Below are 19,601 nucleotides of genomic sequence, written 5' to 3'. Positions count from 1 at the left end.
TATCAATAATCAATGAATGTTATTACGTCGTCAGTTCAATCGCGACGTGTCAGGAACGCATTCTCTGAATGGCCGAACTATACTTCTGACTGATGTCCACTGTAATTGAATTTAGTAGTGAATTCAAACCATTAGGTCGCTTTTTAGTGTAGATATAAAAATTAACTAGGATGGCATTGATGGCATTAGACTATTAAATTAGAATATTTAGGTACTTTTCGAAAGAACTAGTTTGTCAAGGTTACTTTTTGACACTAAAAACATGTCACAAAACTCAGGCGCGGATGTCCTAACATGAATATTAATTACCGACGAATGTTATGAAACATTTTAAAGTTTCCATACACGATAAATATCAATACCTAACAAGAAGTTGTAAATTAAATAAAATGTATTTCTTTCTCGTGCCTACTTTTCTCAGATTCTAATCGTTCGCGGAATAAGAGATATTAATAGGTAATCTGACAAATTACTCGAAAAATATGTTCAAACTATTAGTCCTATCAGTGTTAGCTTACACGTATAGTGAAGATGGACTGAGAAATATCTATTATATTCGGAAAGTTATCTAAGACACATTATTGTTGATAAAAATGAAATGTTTTATTTTATTTATTTAAATTCAAAATTACAACTACAAACCGCGTTTTATAGACGAAATTAAATTATATGGAATCAAAAACGTAGGTGCCTAGGTATGAAGACGAAACGCCGGTGACGCACAAAAAAAACTGGCCAAGGGTGGATCGGACTCGCGCACAAAGGGGTTCCGTACCATTCTGTGTAAAACGACCATAAATCACGTCTGCTGTATAGGCGGCCCCCAAATTATTATTATTTTAATTATAGATAGACTATTATAATGCAAACCCAGCGTGATGAGTATGGGCAAAACCTCAAAGCTTCGGGGAGGTCTTTGTTCAGCAGTGGACGTCACCCGGCTGTAACGACAACGATCATTATAAAAATGTTGGTTCTTCGTGACAGACGGACAGCGAAATCTTAGTAACGGTCTTGCTGTTACAATGGGCACGGAACCTTAATAAATCGTAGTATAGTAGCTAGGTATATAAAGAATGATCTGGGTATATTAATTTACATAGATGTATAAACTGTGTTTAGACATGGTGTTGGAAGTCCTAATCATCGCTTGTTGTGTGGTGTTCGCTGTGTGGAGACTGGTGAAGCCGTGGTCTCCATCTCTTAATGTGTACCCTGGGAAATTGGGGGCTGACTTATCTCGTAAGGCATTAAAATATTCACTTATTATTTCCCTCTGGGTACCAGGGTCGAGGTAACGGAACAATCTTGCAGCCCCGGCAGACTTTTGCTCTAAGGGACCCCGTAGGGTTAAATATTCTCTTTGAGGAGGATTTGATTTTAACTATATTTTTGACAGTGTCACGCATTGCGTTGGCGATATGGTCCTGGTTGAAACCACGCAGTGTGAAGTCACCGCCGATGTACCCTGGATGTCTGCCACTCATAGGACACGGGTATCAGTTAATGGGCGACGCTATGCGTAAGCTACTCTCATTATTTTATTTTCTTTCATCAATTAATTTTCGTACATCGTTATACTATGAGCATATGATACGATAATAATAGCAAGAAATAGCACGTGTATTTTGCCCCTATGCATCCCAAAACTCTCAAGAAGACATTTTTTTGAATTTTATGTCATCAAAATGGCCCAAGATTAAAGGGCATCCCACTTTGCCGTGAAAACGAAGCCTACAAGCGAACCAAGGACATCAAACATAGTATATAGGGCAAACGAAAACTTCTTCTTCTTGCACTGTTCCTAAATCATTTGGGGTCGGCGTGATATGTACTTTTCTTTTACTTTCTCTCTGTCAGACGTCATACTAACATCCACTAACTTTTTATTCATGTCCTGTTTCGGGGCAATTAATCCATCTTTTTCTCGGTCTACCATATGAAATTAACGTTTTTTTTTCAGATATGTGGAAGTGTGAAAAACAATATTATGACTTCTGTTTGAAGAACAATGATCTTATTCAAATACGACTCGGAACTCATTCTACGTTTAGTAAGTTCCCAACCATCTATACTTAATATTACAAGGAGGAAAACTTTGTTTGTTTTTTTGGTTGTAATGAATAGGCTCAAAAACTACTGGACCGTTTTTAAAAATTCTTTCACCATTCGAAAGCTACATTATCCACAAGTAATATAGGCTATATTTTATCCCGGTGCGGGCAGTAGTTACCACGGGACGCGGGTAAAACCGCGGGAAAACGGCTAGTTTGTTATAAATGTAATTTCGATCAACCGTTAGGTTGAAAAATCAGTACTTGAAAATAAATTGAGTTGAACTAACTTTTGTGTTGTTCTGTTGTTTCAGTATTAACAGACCCAGATGATAGTCTAACAGTAGCAAATAACTGTTTAGAGAAGCCATGCGTCTACAGATACGGTGAAAACGTTTATGGCAGGGGCCTTGTAACAGCAAACGGTAATGAAACCTACTTCTTACTATCCTACTAACATCAGCTGAATCCGGTTAGACTGGAAGCCGACCCCAACATAGTTTGGAAAAGGCTCGGAGGATGATGATGACTATCCTACTAACATCATAAACACAAAAGTTTGTATGAAGAAACTGATTTACATAAAAAATTAATGCAATTTCAGCTTTATTTTAATGAGAATGATTTTCGGAAATCCCTTTTTATGAATTAAACTAAAAAATGTTTATTGTTGAAACCAACCTCACCCCATTTCAGTCGATACGTGGAAAACTCATCGCAAACTAATGAATCCAGCTTTTAACCTGCAAGTCATGCAGTCATTTGTCGGTAAATTCTGCAGACAGTCGAAGTTTCTCGTGTCCGCACTCGCCTCGGAGGCAGGGAAGGGACCTTTTGACATTCAGCCGTACTTAATCACCAATATATTGAAAATTGCGTACCGTGAGTACTATATCTTAAATCAGAATGGGAGGGCGAAAACAACCAAATATTCAAGGTTTAATTTCAATGAATAATGGAAAAGTCAATTTTGTTGAGATCACCCAACCATGACCTAACTCAAAATATTAACAGGAATTTATTTTAACAGGAACAACATTCGGAACAAACGTTGAGAACAATAAGACACTTAAAACCTATTCACATGCTACTGAAAAAGTATTGATGCTAATATTAGAAAGAGTACAGAATGTTTGGTTACATTTATCCTTCCTCTACAAAATGACGACGTCCGGTAGAGAAAGTAATGAATTGGCTAACATCATGAAAGACATAACTAAATCGGTAATTGTTTAGTAATTTGTCCATTATACTGCAATGAACCTTAAAATGCTTTAAATAATAAATGAATTAAAATGATTTACAACTTCATCAATTTTAAGAAACATTCCGTATTGTATTTACAGGTGATGAATAATCGAAAATCTGAATTGAAAGCTGCTAATCGGATGGATGAATTGGGAGAATCAGCTACAGGTAAATTCGATTATTTAAAACCACACAGCACAACTGTCTCTTCTAACAAATCCAACTAGAAGAGCAAAATTGTGTTGAGGACTGTTGTTGAATGATTATGTTACAGAAGACTTTGTGTCTTCATTGGATCGAATGCTGGACTTGGCTGACAAACAAAATGCCTTCACTGATGATGAAATCAGGGAACATTTAGATACCATAGTAGGAGGTGCTTACGATACTACCGCAACATCTTTAACGTTCATTTTGATAGTGATTGGATCGCATCCTGATGTACAGGAAAAAATGTATCAAGAGTAAGTATGATAAGCGTGCATTCTCCTTACTAGGAATATCCAGAGGTAGAATTCTCACAATTTACATTATTAACACCAATTTTATTTTCTCCAGGCTACAAAAGGTACTTGAAGATGAAGAGAGGGATATAAACAAACATGATCTGCCGAAGCTGGTGTATATGGAAGCAGTGATAAAAGAGACTTTGAGGTTATATCCCCCAGTTCCAAGATTCGCTAGGACTTCTAAGGTAGATGTGAAGCTGAGTAAGTTTAGTATATAAAGCTGAAATTGTTCGTGATTAGGAAAGACGTTCAAGATGATTTCGTATATTTTTCAGAGAACTATACTCTACCAGCTAATTGTACGTACATGATATGTGTGTACGGTCTTCATCGTCATGCTATGTGGGGGCCGGACAAGGATCAGTTCATACCGGACCGGTGGTTGGACCCGGCTCGATTGCCCAAAAATCCTAACTGTTTCGCCAGTTTTAGTATGGGCAGACGCAACTGTATCGGTAATTATTTATTTTATGGTCTTTGCTTGTGGTAGTAATTTTGGCTAGCTTTTGAAATTTGGTTAGCAAAAATATGTTTACTAAACGATCTTTCTTTACAGGTAAATTATACGCCGTGATGCTGATTAAAACGACTCTGGCGTATATATTGCGACACTATCGTATCCACAGTGATCTTGAGAAGTTGGAGACACGATGTGATATCTTCTTAAAACCGGTGGCTGGCCATTTCGTAAGCTTGGACCCGAGGGCGTAATAAAGTTGATTTAACTTTTATTCTGACAAAAATCCTAAGTACTAGAATTAACTTCTACGCGCAATTAGAAGATATGGATAATGCAATGATAATTTGAGCACGGTATATGTAATGAAATAGTGGTTGCTAAATATCTCTCGCAATGCAACAGATTAATTGATTTAAGGTTATTCAAAATATACTTAGTTCCTTTATGGATTATTCCCATCAGGACAGTATTTTAGAATAGATTGAGCTCAGCATCCAGTGTACCTAACCATATGCAACTGAATGTCAGTGGTTGAAAAATCCTGTTCCTGAAATTTCGAAGAGTCGTTGACTCTCAATACTTGCATGATATTTTTTGCGTCAATGTTAATTCATACTCAGATATTAACATTGTTTTATTAAAATTGATATTGTATTCGTACAAATTATTTTATACGAGGATGTTCTTGTCTATTGCTAATGTTTTCCAATATAACTCTTTGATATGTTTTGATTTAATTAAAATTTTTTTTTTTTTTTTAATTATATGTTTTATTCTTAGATTTATTCTTTAATTATATGTTGTGATGACAGTATACATTTATTTATCTTGAACCCGTAATATCTTACATATGTCTTCCTCTCTTGCGATATAGGAACGGGAAGGTGGGGGATACCTTATAGTTAAGAAAAGGACACAAGTAATCAATGCCCTTAAAGTTTGCGTATGCATTAGGCTATAGTTTGGCATAACAATATTTGAGATTAGTCAGAGTAATTACAAAATATTTTAATTATTAATAAAAGTTATAAATCCGAATTCACCCCATACCTAATGGTCAAACCGAATAGATATTTTTTATTCATGGGGTGGGTCAATAAAGATAACGAAGAACTTATTTTTGAATACAAAAAGTAATATTTCTTGCTCGAAAGCCAAATGATTATTTGAGCCCATTTGAGACAAGCAGTGTATTGGTACCAGTTATCTATGACTTTACTTGATTGCTTTTTTCGCCACAAACCAAACACTGAGAATTCTGATAGTCTTTCTTTTGAGTATTTTTGCCGAGACCTGTGCATTTATTTGCACTTATTCTTGACTATGTAATGTAGTCTTATATCACTTATTTTATTTAAGGGTTGTTGATTTAAGAAAAAAATACAAGTAAGACTAATATAAAAAATGCGAAAGTAACTCCGGCTGACACCTCGCGAGCCATACCTAACTACCACATCGGATTCGAAGATTTATATAAATAATAATTATTGTTATTTTACGAGTTATCGTAAAAACGACGGGCTCCAATGCTTCTGCCACAAATGATATCAATGAAATGTTGTCCACGACCACTCTGTAAAGAGTGTTGCGACTGATATGATGATTGTTATTTTTACCATGTCGTGACGTGGGCGTTTCGTTTTCGTCGAGAGGGCTCAGAATATTTAAGAAAATAAAACAAACTGTGTATATTTTTGAACATACATACATATGATAGTGACAGTTTATTGTTACAAATGCTAATATTACCACTAGAAGATGAAGGTTCCTATATTAATGTAAATAATAAATGATGTATACGGGCTACTTATGGACAGGCCTTATCAGGTGATTCTGATCATCATGTCGGTTTCACCAGTCTCCATACAGCGAGCACCACACAACAAGCTATGATCTGGACCAGCGACACCATGTTTGAACACGATTATTTTATTTATGTACGTAAAACAACCTGTTCACTATATTTATATACCTACCACGATTACTTGGTAATTTCAAACCAGAAAATAATTTCTGATAACTTTTTGGGTTCCGTATTGAAAGAATAAAGGTTATGGCACATTATAGCGGCACCGCAACAGCACGGCTCCACACCAGCATTTAAGTTGTCATTCAATTTAGAGCATTAAATCGTGTATATTATAATATATTTCGTAATGTCAATATGAAAAAGCCAACGGCGAGCAGTCAGCGTGCTTGCCGCTTCCACACAACTCGACTCGCCGCCCGCGTGCTGCAAGCGAGCGGTCCTCATGCGTACAGCGCGCCGACGGCGTGCTAATTGCGCGCCGACTCCGAGCCGGCAGCGAAACAACGTCATTACGTCGTGTTCAATCATAACATCAATCATAATCGTCTTAAAATAATATTGAGTTTGCGGTGACAGCAAGCTTACACCTCGCGGCAGGCGCGCGGCCGGCGCGCCGACGGCGAGCGGCGCTGGCAGCTAGCCGTAGTCTTAATTCGAGGCGACGCCGTGCTGCAGCCGTGCTGTTGCGGTGCTGCTATAATGTGCCACAAGCTTAAAGCAGGACCATTAACAAGACTTTGCTGTCTGTCTGTCACCAGGATGCAACATTGGACGGATATTGTTGTCATCATCTACATCTCCCGAGCTTTTTCACAACCATGTTTGGTTTAGTCTAACCAGTGTTTTACAAGGAGTGACTGCCTTTCTGACCTCCTCAACCCAGTTACAAAGTTAGTGTCAGACTATCTATTTAAAACATCATCATCATCATCTCAGCCATAGGACGTCCACTGCTGAACATAGGCCTCCCCCTTAGACCTCCACAGATACCTGTTGGAGGCGACCTGCATCCAGCGTCTTCCGTCGACATTTATAAGGTCGTCTGTCTACCTTGTTGGTGGACGTCATACGCTGCGCTTGCTAGTCCGTGGTCTCCACTCCAGCACTTTTCGACCCCATGGGCCATCCGCTCTGCGTCCAATATGGCCTGCCCATTGCCACTTCAACTTGCTAATCCGGTGGGCTATATCGGTGACTTAAGTTCGTCTACGGATCTCCTCATTTCGGATTCGATCACGTAGAGAAACCCTCCATAGCTCGTTAAGCGAATCTAAGCTTTGAGATGAGGCCGATAGTGAGAGACCACGTTTCGGTGCCGTAAGTCATCACTGGTAACACACATTGATTGTAGACTTTCGTCTTGAGGCACTGAGATATGTCGGACATAAAAAATATTGATATGTACTTGCGTTTCGTCAATCGTCATCTGCAATTGAAACTTGTCGATAATCGTAGGAATTTCTCTTTAGTTCTATTCTTCTTCTTCTTCTATCGTGTCGATGACATGTCATATATTGAGACTACACTATGTCAGCCCAATATGCCGCCACAGCGAGAGCAGATCTATAATGATTTATCTGTCATACTATGTCTAGGAAATCTTAACTTCAAAAAATGTAAAAAAATACCATTTAGTTTTTTTATAAAAGTAAGTAGGTATATTTAACACGCTTTTATTAAGTCGACTCGCAGGTCCATTCTAAACAGTACATTGCATTATGGTAGATTTGATAGTTAATTGTAACTATGTACTGGAATCTAAGATAGCAACCAAGATTTTTGTGGGGGGTGGGTAACAACTAGAGGTAGTGCTTCCAAAGATCCTGAAAATTTACTGCCTTTGTGTAGTTTGGATGATAATACTGTGTAATGTATTAGTGTCAAACTTCATAATTGAACATCGTATTATAGCGTGTGTTTAGAATTGTTCGAAAAGTCTCATGATGAAGTTTGATCTTGATAAGGTTTCAAGCCAGCAAAGTCTTGTTAAGCCGGTTTTTTATTTTTAGGTGCATTTTTAAAGTCGTGATTTTTAGTCATTTTGAACTATTAATATATTTAATTTATGGAATAATTAATATTAATTTAACTATTCAGATTAAGATATGACGCAACACAAGAAAAACATACTTTAGATTAAATCTATACTAATATTATAAAGCTGAAGAGTTTGTTTGTTTGAACGCTAATCTCAGGAACTACTGGTCCGATTTGAACAATTCTTTCGGTGTTAGATAGCCCATTTATCGAGGAAGGCTATAGGCTACTTTTTATCCGGGTTCATGCAGATGTTCCCACGGGATGCGGGTGAAACCGCTAGCAGACGCTAGTATTTAATAACTAGCTTCCGCTCGTGGTTTCGGGCGCTCGCGAGTATATTCAATAACTGCTTCCCGTAGCCGGATGGTGACAAAACTATCCCATGTCCTCCCAGGTCCAAGCTACCTCCTCTCTAATTTCCACCTGAAACAATTCAGCTATTTTCATAAAATTGTAAATGCAGTTAAATAATGTTAATTGATGCACTTTTCCTTCACCTTTAGTCAGGCTTCTTCACCTTAGAAAAGTTGAATTGCTTGGCCTGAAATAGAACCTAAGCTCATAATTGTTTATTTACCCACTAGGCCATTACGACTCGGTCAGAATTTACCCTATTGTTTTCGCTCCTCTGCCCGTCAGTCCGTCCGTCTGTCCATCTGTCACCAGGCTGTATCTCATGAACCGTGATAATTAGAGAGTTGAAATTTTCGCAGATGATGTATTTCTGTTGCCACTATAACAAAAAATACTGAAAACTAGAATAAAATAGATATTTTGGGGGGCTCCCACACAACAAACGTGATTTTTTGTTCATTTTTGCTTTTATAAATAATGGTACGGAACCCTTCGTGTGCGAGTCCGACTCGCACTTGGTCGGTTTTTATATCTGAATTGACTGCATTAAAAATTAAGTAGGAAATGAGCAATAAGATACCATCATTATCAATATACATAAATATCTTAAATACTTTGCTGTTTCATAAATTTTTCTAATGAACGGTGTGTTTTTACACGCTTTTTATTAGCTTCACCTGTATGTTTGTAATCGACTTCTTTGGGCGCGATTTTGACCCACTTGAAACGGCCAGATTTCGTTCAAACTTTGTAGATTTATTGAGGACCGATGACAATACAATAATTTGATAAAATAATTCAATTTTTAACCGACTTCCCAAAAAGGAGGAGGTTACACATAAACATCGATTACTCCGAGGTTTATAGACCGATTTACGTGATTCTTTTTTTGTTCGACTCGGAATAGCTGCCAGTTGGTCCCATAGTCATCAGGTCAGGATCTGATGATGGAAACCCTGAGAAATCGAGGGCAACCTTCAAAAGTTGTAGGCATACATAGGGTAAAAACTTGACACTCAGGTGTACGCCTAAAAGCACTATTCAACTGTGAAGATTTGGAGCTGACCTGATGATGGAGACCAGAGAGGGTCGAGGGGAATCGACAACTGAATATGTAAACTACCTCGTGTTTGGGCTTAAATTATTTGTATTGACAAGACCTTTGCAACAGTGAAGGTTTGGAGCTGACCTGATGATGGAGACCAGAGAAAGTCGAGGGAACTCGACAACTGAATATGTAAACTACCTTGTGTTTGGGCTTAAATTATTCGTATTGACAAGACCTATGCAACAGTGAAGGTTTGGAGCTGACCTGATGATGGAGACCAGAGAAAGTCGAGGGAACTCGACAATTGAATACCTATGTAAAATACCTCGTTTGGACTTGTATGGATAGTGACAACTATTCATATCACTGTAAAGCTTTAAATAAATAACCTTTTTACAAAAAAATTAAACCGACTTCCCAAAACACTAAAAAGCAAAAAAAAAAACTAATTTTAGGTGCATCGGCCTAGAAGTCGGTGGCAAAATTAACTTAGTAACATCAATTAGACACCGACTTCTAGGCTTTTCAATTTGCAAAATATGATTTTTGTTAATTTATATAATTTTCATCTATAGTCGATAAGGTAAGAAAATTAATTAAAATTTTCTAGAATTTTTCTCTACAGTCGATAAGGCAGGACTCGATGTTAATTTTTATTTCCAATAATTATCTTTAGCAGTTTTCTGTAATATTGACAAATTTTTGTATACTAAAGAGAATTTTAATTCTACAAAACAAATAATAGTTTTAAAACAAACTAAAAAGTAGAAAATAAATAATAGTTTTAAAAAAACTAAAAAAACACGCTTTTTATAGAAAAACGAACCAAAAAATAGAAAATAAATTTTAATGAATTTAAATTAAGAAAACAGTGTTAAAAATTTCAATGAATATAAATTAATAATACTGTGAATACAAAAAAAAATATTAAAAAAAAGCGTGCTTTTTAAGATATTATCGAAATGAAAATCACTGTACTCATATCTGTCAATAAAATATTTATAACTATTGACACCATGCACCCCACGCTTTTTATTAAACGGTTTTATTTAGCTCACCCCGTTTGTTTTATTCATTCTTGGGTCAAATTTAGTAATTCAAATTTCACCCTCTTCCTGTCAACCGATTAATCTGAAATTTTGTATACACCTTTAATTCCGATGACAATACAATATAGTAATATCAATAACATTGTAAATCCAATATGGCCGCCGGCACAAAATGGCGGATAACGTAGATTTTATCAATCCCATCAATATGGGTATCAAATGAAAGGGCTCAACAAGCAGAATACAATGTACTATAAAAAATTGAAATCCAAGATGGCGGCCGCTACAAAATGGCGGACAACGTAGGTTTTATCAATCCCATCAATATGGGTATCAAATGAAAGTTCTCAACCAGTAGAATACAATGTACTATATAAAATTAAAATCCAAGATGGCGGCCTCTACAAAATGGCGGATAACTTAGGTTTTATAAATCCCATCAACATGGGTATTAAATGAAAGGTCTCAACAAGTAGAATACAATTTACTATGCAAAATTGAAATCTAAGATGGCCGCTGCTACCAAATGCCTGATAACAATTTTTTATCAATCCCACCAATATGGGTATCAAATGAAAGGGCTTCACAAGTAGAAAACTGTCAGTAACTCCAGCGGGGCCCAACAGGGCCAAGGCCTGCCTGGGCTGCGAGATTGTTCGAAAGAGTTACCGCGGCCCTGGTACATAAAAGGCCTACGACGGAACAAAACGATTTTTAGTCAAGAGTCTGGCACTCCCTCACCGCTGCTGACCCACAGCAGGAGAGGTCATGTGATGATTTTTGGGGTTGTTACAAAAAAAAGTATCTGGAAGGGCTATGTATTGAGGAATTGGATTGTAATAAATTTTCAGGTAAGAGACCGTGTAATAATGATGCACTAAATGAATTAGATAGAATGAGGAATATTCGGTAGGCATTTTCATTAAATACTAAAAACTAGAAAATAAAAAATCGGTAAAAAAAACTTTTAAGTTAAACGGTTTTATCTTATGTGTACTGAAAACTAGAAAATAAAAAAATAGTTACTTACCTGTCAACCTACGTAGGTGGTCCCGGTCATATTAAACTAAAATAAAAACGTGGGGCCCCTGTGAAATCCTACCTATGGCAAAGCATATCTTTATACTTTGGTAGATCGTGAGCTCGGCGTTCGCTGGTGAAGCCGCTACGGCTGATTATTGATTGTCAAAATCTCCAGTTACGATTATAGTAAGTCGATGCAATCCACACCTATTATACCTCTAGAAGAAAGTACTACAGCAATAGTTAATGGGCCCCACGTTTTTATTTTAGTTTAATATGACCGGGACCACCTACGTAGGTTGACAGGTAAGTAACTATTTTTTTATTTTCTAGTTTTCAGTACACATAAGATAAAACCGTTTAACTTAAAAGTTTTTTTTACCGATTTTTTTTAAATATTTTTTTTTGTATTCACACTATTATTAATTTATATTCATTGAAATTTTTAACACTGTTTTCTTAATTTAAATTCATTAAAATTTATTTTCTATTTTTTGGTTCGTTTTTCTATAAAAAGCGTGTTTTTTTAGTTTTTTTAAAACTATTATTTATTTGGAGAGCAATTTTAAACTTGGGACACTCTACTGTGTTATTAACCGAATAATTATTTTAATGGAAGTAATAATAGAATAGCAACAAATATTTGATATATTCGGCACTATATTCCCGAAAACATTTAGTAAAATTATTGGGAAAAATTATAATAATGGCGTCCACGGCCGATTTCGGCCACGGCGGCTGTTCTCATTTCAGGAGCCAGCTGCGCAGGACATTATTATAGTGCAAGAGCATTTGCGCAGACACAGGTGCACTCACTATTCCTTCACTCTCATAACCCAATGGGACGACAATCTGACACGACCGGAAAGAGATCAGGAGCAGGACCGACATTTACGTGCTCTCCGATGTACGGGTGAATCAATCACCAACTTCCATACTACGGGCTGCTTTCTGAAAGTTTAAGAAAACCCACAAAGCGATTTCGGCCCGACCCGGGAATCGAACCCGAGACCTCGGGCACAGCAAACGTTGATTAACTTACTAATTGTATGTGCAATTAATAAATATGGCAATAATTACACGTCCAAAACAAAAACGTATTAGAAATCTGAACTAATATACTAGACAGCTGAAGTATGTTTCTTTGCTAGAACGCGCTAACATCAGGAACAAATGTTCCGATTTAAAAAAAATCCCTATTATAAGTGGCATGGGATCCGACGCAACCAACACTGAAAATGCACACAATAAAATTATTACGACTTAGTCTAATTAGTCAAATTTTTATTATTCGTTTTTTATGTAAGAACCGGTAGGACTTCCTGCGCAGAATGCAGATAATATCTTATTAGGTTCAAGGCGAAATCCAGATGCATCAGGTTTTAACTGGTGTTGCTTTTTTGACTTTAATATTATGTTCTATTAATTAAACAAGCCTTTAATGTTCTGGCTAACTACAAGTTTTGTATGCGAAGTTAAAATAAGAAACTGAAAGGCAACTTCAAAGTACCTACACTGCCTGATAAAAGCTAAACAGTTTGTTTGAGCGTTTTTATCAAGAACTACTGTTGTGATTTGGAAAGTTATATCAGTGTAAGTTAGCTCATTATCGAGAAAGGCTATAGGCTACTCTTTTATCTGGGTTCGTAGAGAAGTTTCCACATTACGTGGTTGATAGTTTGCAGAAACAGAAGCTGGTATACTCCCGTATCAGGATAAATTACTGCCTATGTTACTTGGGAAGAGCATAGCTAAGTATACAACAGATAAATAATCATTCAAATCGGTTAGTTTTGGAGCCTTTAGGGTACACATAAATAAGAAAATGTTTCCTTTAAACAGCTTTTACTGAAATCTGCGTTTTCTGTACACAGCTTACAGCTGAATCTATCTTCACTAGTTCTCGCCTCTGAACATAGATGGCGCTACTTACACTGAACTAACCACAGCGATTTAGTTAAGCCTGATGTAGTACTTTAATATTTACTCCAAATCTATTTAAGAGCTTTAGATTAAGTAACTGAACAACTTGTTATCGTGTAAAACTTTCTAGAATTGCTGACTCAAGTTCAGCTGAGTAAAGTTAATTTATAGAAAAAGGAGATTGAATAGCGTAGTTTAATCGAAGTTAATTGATTAGATAAATGGAAGATTAAATGCCATACTACAGTTTTATCACACATTTTTTTCAGTTTTTTTCTAGAAATTGTGACCTCCTTTTATACAAGAACTAGCTTCCACCGGCTGTTTACCCGGGTCCCGATGGAACCACTTTTTGCTCCCGTAAAGTAGCCGAATATTATTCTAATGTTAGCTATATTATTGTCAAGTTTCATAAAAATCCATTAAGTCGTTTTTGCGTGAAACAGGAGAAAACAGCCATACCTACATAATAACATTTTTCGCACTTACACTTTTAGCTTATTTAGATCAATCAGAGTCAAATCCGATGCTCCATAGGTAAACAATCTTCATTTTACAGAAGTAACTAAAAGAAAAGTTAACTGGCTTCTGATCAAAATTATTGCATCATTCAAAACTTTACCAACTGGGGATCTGACCTGTTCGAAACTTTTCATAAATTGTTAACTTTGGAAAATGAGTTACGATTAAAATTAGAATTTGAAATGACAATACTAATAATTATTATTTCTATCTTGTGGCGCTTAATTTTGTTAGTTTTGTTAGTTACCGGAATAAATTATACATAGTTTGGTTGAAATAAATAAATTCTGCATTGTTATAATTTACACAAAAAAATGACAAAAAATATAATTTTTATCTTATTATGAAGCACACTGAAAGTTACACAAGTTGTTTTAAAAACATGTATTACTAAGACATGTTTCTCAGATAAATTGTAGATATTTAGCTTACAATAAAATAAGCTAATTATTTATTTTACAACAGCTGGGTTGATTTCGATAAAACAATCGAATACAAACCGGTTCATTTGTTTAAGACAGGCATACATAGCAATCAAACTTACAACACCCTTCTTTCGCGTTAGCAAAAAAACAACTTAGCAAATCATTCAGGTCGTCAAACAGGCGAAGTTTTCCAGTATTTACTCAGACCCTTTGCCCTTCTAAAGAGTTATCCAAAACGTACTTTTGTACGTTAATGAGTTACAAAAGTTTTGCGAGCTCTACGTGGCTTGTTTACGGGTATCGTTAACGCTTGTGATAAGATTAGGGAAGAAACTTTTCGGAACTGCAATTAAGATTGGAAAGGAACTAACTAGATGTTCTGAGGCCTTTCTTGGATCTATTGCTGGAGTCCGGTATCTTAAATATGTAGGAAACCGTTTGAGTAGCGAATAAAATGTTTGTAGCTAGAAAATCATGTTAGATCTTGTGTAGTGTCGATTTATTTCATGTCAAAGAAAGGCAAAAGTACCTTACACTTTATTGAATCATACTCATATTATGCTAAGTTAACTTTTATTGATTTAGTTCCATCACCTAAATAAAATGTTATGTCCTCAAGTCCACCTATCTTTGTGGGAAATTATAATCTCAGTTCGTTTCGTAATGTTAGTTCAGCAATTTTATCGTGACAGGGTAAACTAGCTCTGTACGTATCAGTGTGGATTGTTATTTTTATTCAAATTTATCTTAATTTCGTTTTTCTTATGTAAACAGATTAAAAATGTATTTACTTTAATATTGAGTGCAGTTTTTCTTAATACAACTAGCAGTTATAACTAGTACAGGCCAAGCCCCGCCTCTCTAGATAGCATGATCGAAGTACCGGCCCAGATCCCAAGTTACGCAAGATGTTTAGTCTAAGACACCAAGCCTTGACCTCGCGTTATCAGTTGCACGCTATCTGCATACAAGCGCCAGGAAATAAGGTACTTACTGGTGCAGTTGATTTGATTTATTTGTGATTTAGAAGATGGGTGTTTATAGGTGCTGGTCATTTTTGCTGGTTTTGGAATGATGAGTTGCGATAATGGCTTTCAGACTTTTCCGTCCATTGTGGCTGTTGTTTAAAGAGACTAGTCAAGACATATGCACAGGCGTATGCATATGTGAACATAGGTGCACTCTCTGTTCCCTCTCTCTCATAGTCCGATATGACAGTAATGCATAATGGATTCAACAACACCATCCAACGAGTCCGGTGAGATACCAAGTGAATAACTGACACATTATCGTTAAAGTTGTTTTGCTAGAATGCGCTGATCTCAGAAACTACTCGTCAGATTAACAAAAAATCCAGGAAAGCCATAACATATTTTTTATTATCTGTTACTGTTACAGCCTTTTTATCGTCCCACTGCTGGGCACAGGCCTCCTCTCACACGGAGAAGGATTGGACTTTATAGTCCAGGTTTTCTCAAGATGTTTTCCTTCATCTTTTTATCAGCCATTGGTGTCCAAGATATACTTAGAAAGTATATACAAACTTAGAAAAGTTGCATTGGTACTTGCCTGACCTGGAATCGAACCCCACCCTCATACTCGAGAGGTTGGTTCTTTACCCACTAGGCCACCACGACTTTTTATCTAGGTCTCTATGTACTTACTTTTTATCTAATTTTTATCTATTTGCGCGAAAATGTTCACGAGACGTGGGTGAAACCAACGGCAGATGCCTGTGTTTTCAACATTACGTGTCACTATGTTCATTCGCATAACTCACTGACACCCAAATAGACAACTTCAAAATGCGAGTGCGTTTTCAAATTGAATTCAGTGTGATTCTGATCATCGTTTAGCTGACCTTTCGGGGCCCACGTCGTGTTTGTTTTGTTTCTAAACCTGTGTCCACAATGTACGTAGGTGTAGCCTATTGTAACTTGTTAATGTTACGAAACTATCTTAGGTCATGATTTTAGTGCATTAAGGCGAGATGTGACCGGTATTAAGTACCTACATAAATGTTTCTTCTGTAAAAGTAAATAAATTGGGTGCAAAAACGTCTAAAATGACTGCGAAACTGCAATCTTTAGACGCAAACATGCATTGGTAGGCGCCAACGCATACACAAATTTTGATCGCGAACAAAATGTACGCGAACAATTATAGTGGAATTTTATTTCTTGTCAAATATGCTGAAAATAATTATTTTCTTTCCATTCCATTGAGGACTTCATTTAAAAATTCGTTCACACAACCCAACGGTTTTCAATGCATCGACATTCATTAGGTATTTATTTTATTTTTACAACAAAGTTGTTTTGCTCACAAGGTGGTAACATATCTAGTGCGATAAAAATGTTTTAATTAAATTAATCACAAAATACACACCTACATATCAATATGTAATTAAAATAATATCGATTTTTGTTATATAAACATTGCTATCTTTTAAAATTAAACAGTCGTAAAGGAGATTAGAAAGTCATAAGATAATTGAGAACATTAAAAAGTACTTATTAAAAAGTGTCACCTAATAAGATAATAGTGAAATTAAAAGCTGGTTGTAATTTTCAATTTATTTTTAAAAGTTTTCTTCAAAAATAATCTGATCTCACACAGCTCGAAGTTTTTTTAAACAATTCGATTTTGTAAAATCTATTAATAATATAATTACATGATTTCAAATTTCTGCTTGATTGATAACAATGGGAGCTTGGATCTTAATCATTAAGGTTACAATGAAATTTTGATGGCTATAATATGTGTTGAAAAGTCAAAAATGTGAGTAAGGGGCGGCTAGGTCAAGGGATTGAGGGACTAATACAGGCGATGGAACTCATTGATAACTGCACGTATTGTGAGGTTTCTCTCTCGGGATTCCTCATCACCATTACTTAGCTTGGACCCTGATTCTGATGTTGGTGGTGATTTAATATTTTCTAACGATTTGGGTATTTTCTTTAATAATCTGTTGCTGCCAAAGAAACATGCAAAACATAAATATAGGTAGGTGTACGTGCGCACACACATGGACACACATCCGATGCGTGAACTATATTTATCTGTCAAGTAGTGCACCACCCACTGCAATACAATAATAAACAACACCCTTTACGCCTCTTATTGATAACCTTTTTTTTAATGACTTAAAGAACTTTAAAACAGAAAATCTTTAGGCTTACTATTTGCTCTACGAGTTCGCGAAGTTATTTATTTTTGCATTGTAAGAAAAAGCTTTAGCATATAATAAGCTTGTACAACCCCACGTTTTTTAAATTATGGCAACTATACCTGGAATCTTTATCAAAAATTGGAAATTATATGTTTTAAATGGTTATATAAATATCAATTCTTGTACTCTATATCGTGTTTACATGGTGATCTAATGCAATTATCATTTATCTGTTAGACTCTGTCACTGATTATATTTTCACTTCATCAATAAATGATACTGTAATGTAAATACATTGATTAATTTATTATGGTTTAATTATAATCCAATATGTTAGTATTTCCAGGTCAGGCAAGTACCAATGTAATTTTTTTTATAGTTATATTTTTATGTTGGGGTCCACCCAGTCCACCGGTGAAGGATTTTTTTTTAGTAATCCTGAACTAAAAAAGTCTTAAATCGCCAATCCGCATTGATGAAGCATAAATATTAAATCCCATTCTTTCTATGTACTAGAAAAGGCCGCTACCCCGCATTGGGACGATAACAAAATACTGATGATTATAGTGACGTATTTTTAACTTAATATTTAAGGTGTAGGCGTGATGCGAAACTCTATGTTATTTTATATCCAACTTTATCCAAATGGCTGTCACTATAGTAACGATTCATTACCTACCTATTCAAACAACTATACCTACCAGGAAAAGCAATAGAACACTAACAATATTTTATGTAGGTAACTAAATGCAGTAGTTGAAACTTGATATGTAAAGATGTTACAGTTCCCATCAGTCACTTAGATAAACAATACTTTTAGAAATCTATTGAGCGGAATATACTTCCGCACAGACACAAAAATAGAGAATCACACAGTTTTTTTTATGGATGAAGTACAAAAACAATTATCCTTGCTTCCTTGCTTCTCTGTAATGTTCAAAAATAATCCTTACTAATAAATGTGACGAAAGTAACTCAGTCCTTCGAGAATAGAAAATAGCAGGGAACTCCGGAACTAAGCGAAATAAAAATTATCATCATTTTAGCACACATTAGACAACAGTTTAACACTTACCTCTAATTAAACAAACCTAAAAATAACCTTAACAAAATACATATAAAAACAAAACATAAAACACAAAAGTACACACCCTTATCTACGCTCAGACTCATTGTTATAGTTCGGCCATTCAGAGAATGCGTTCCTGACACGTCGCGATTGAACTGACGACGTAACTTTGCAATGGCGTTGCAGTTACGATAAAAATATTTTTGCTGGTTGTTTACCGTTTTAACAATTGAGGAGCATTAAAACAACATTATTATATCAATAATCAATGAATGTAGTTACGTCGTCAGTTCAATCGCGACGTGTCAGGAACGCATTCTCTGAATGGCCGAACTATAGAAAAACTTAAAAATATCCCGGTTTATCTCAACAGGGTTAGATAAAAAAGTTTTTGTTTGTCCCGAAGATAATGGGACGGTTCGTTTATGTTCCACTGTCACCTTAGATAAGTGCAAACAGGGACCCACAAACTGCGAAGTTTTATATTGGAAAGGGATAATCATGTGAAAATTTCGGGCGTGATAATCATGTGTTTAGTGAAAAAAAATGCAAGTATGCAAAGCTAGGTACAAACGCGAAAGTTTGTATCTAGATAATGGATCTTTTATAGAAAAACGACTACATGGATTTTGATGATGATTGGCAGTAATGTAGGTTATATATCAGAATAACACATAGGCTACTTTTTATCCTTGAGCGGGAAAGAGTTCTATCACAGTTGGAACCGCGGGGAACAGCTAGCTAGCTACTTACTCCAAATAACTCACGCAGGGGTGACAAAACGTACGCAAAAATTCGATAAAACTATTCAAGTGTATTCGATAAGTGTATTATTATTTATAAAAAATCACGTCTTCGATAGCCGTGGTTTATCTGTAGTGTTTATGGGCGTTTA

General features: G+C 35.8%; 1 protein-coding gene across 1 annotated transcript; it reads left to right on the top strand.

Moving 5' to 3' along the window:
• The first annotated feature begins 1,124 nt into the window (after nt 1-1,124).
• Nucleotides 1,125-4,761, top strand: LOC124642051 (cytochrome P450 4C1-like). The gene is made up of 11 exons (XM_047180348.1): nt 1,125-1,242; nt 1,400-1,522; nt 1,964-2,053; nt 2,369-2,479; nt 2,751-2,936; nt 3,085-3,278; nt 3,401-3,470; nt 3,577-3,766; nt 3,861-4,012; nt 4,087-4,266; nt 4,368-4,761. Exons 1-11 carry the CDS (start codon nt 1,125-1,127, stop codon nt 4,520-4,522), a joined length of 1,569 nt encoding a protein of 522 aa, XP_047036304.1. The 3' UTR covers nt 4,523-4,761.
• Nucleotides 4,762-19,601: the final 14,840 nt, after the last annotated feature.

Source organism: Helicoverpa zea, chromosome 23 (genome assembly GCF_022581195.2).
Source record: "Helicoverpa zea isolate HzStark_Cry1AcR chromosome 23, ilHelZeax1.1, whole genome shotgun sequence".
Taxonomy (NCBI): Eukaryota; Metazoa; Arthropoda; class Insecta; order Lepidoptera; family Noctuidae; genus Helicoverpa; species Helicoverpa zea.
The sequence above is the reverse complement of the archived record's forward strand: the minus strand, read 5'-3'. Positions and strand labels throughout refer to the sequence as shown.

Coding starts and splice junctions, on each gene's coding strand:
- LOC124642051 (XM_047180348.1), top strand. CDS start 1,125: ATGGTGTTGGAAGTCCTAATCATCGCTTGTTGTGTGGTGTTCGCTGTG. Junction 2,480..2,750: donor GGGCCTTGTAACAGCAAACG/GTAATGAAACCT, acceptor ACCCCATTTCAG/TCGATACGTGGAAAACTCAT. Junction 3,767..3,860: donor CAGGAAAAAATGTATCAAGA/GTAAGTATGATA, acceptor TATTTTCTCCAG/GCTACAAAAGGTACTTGAAG.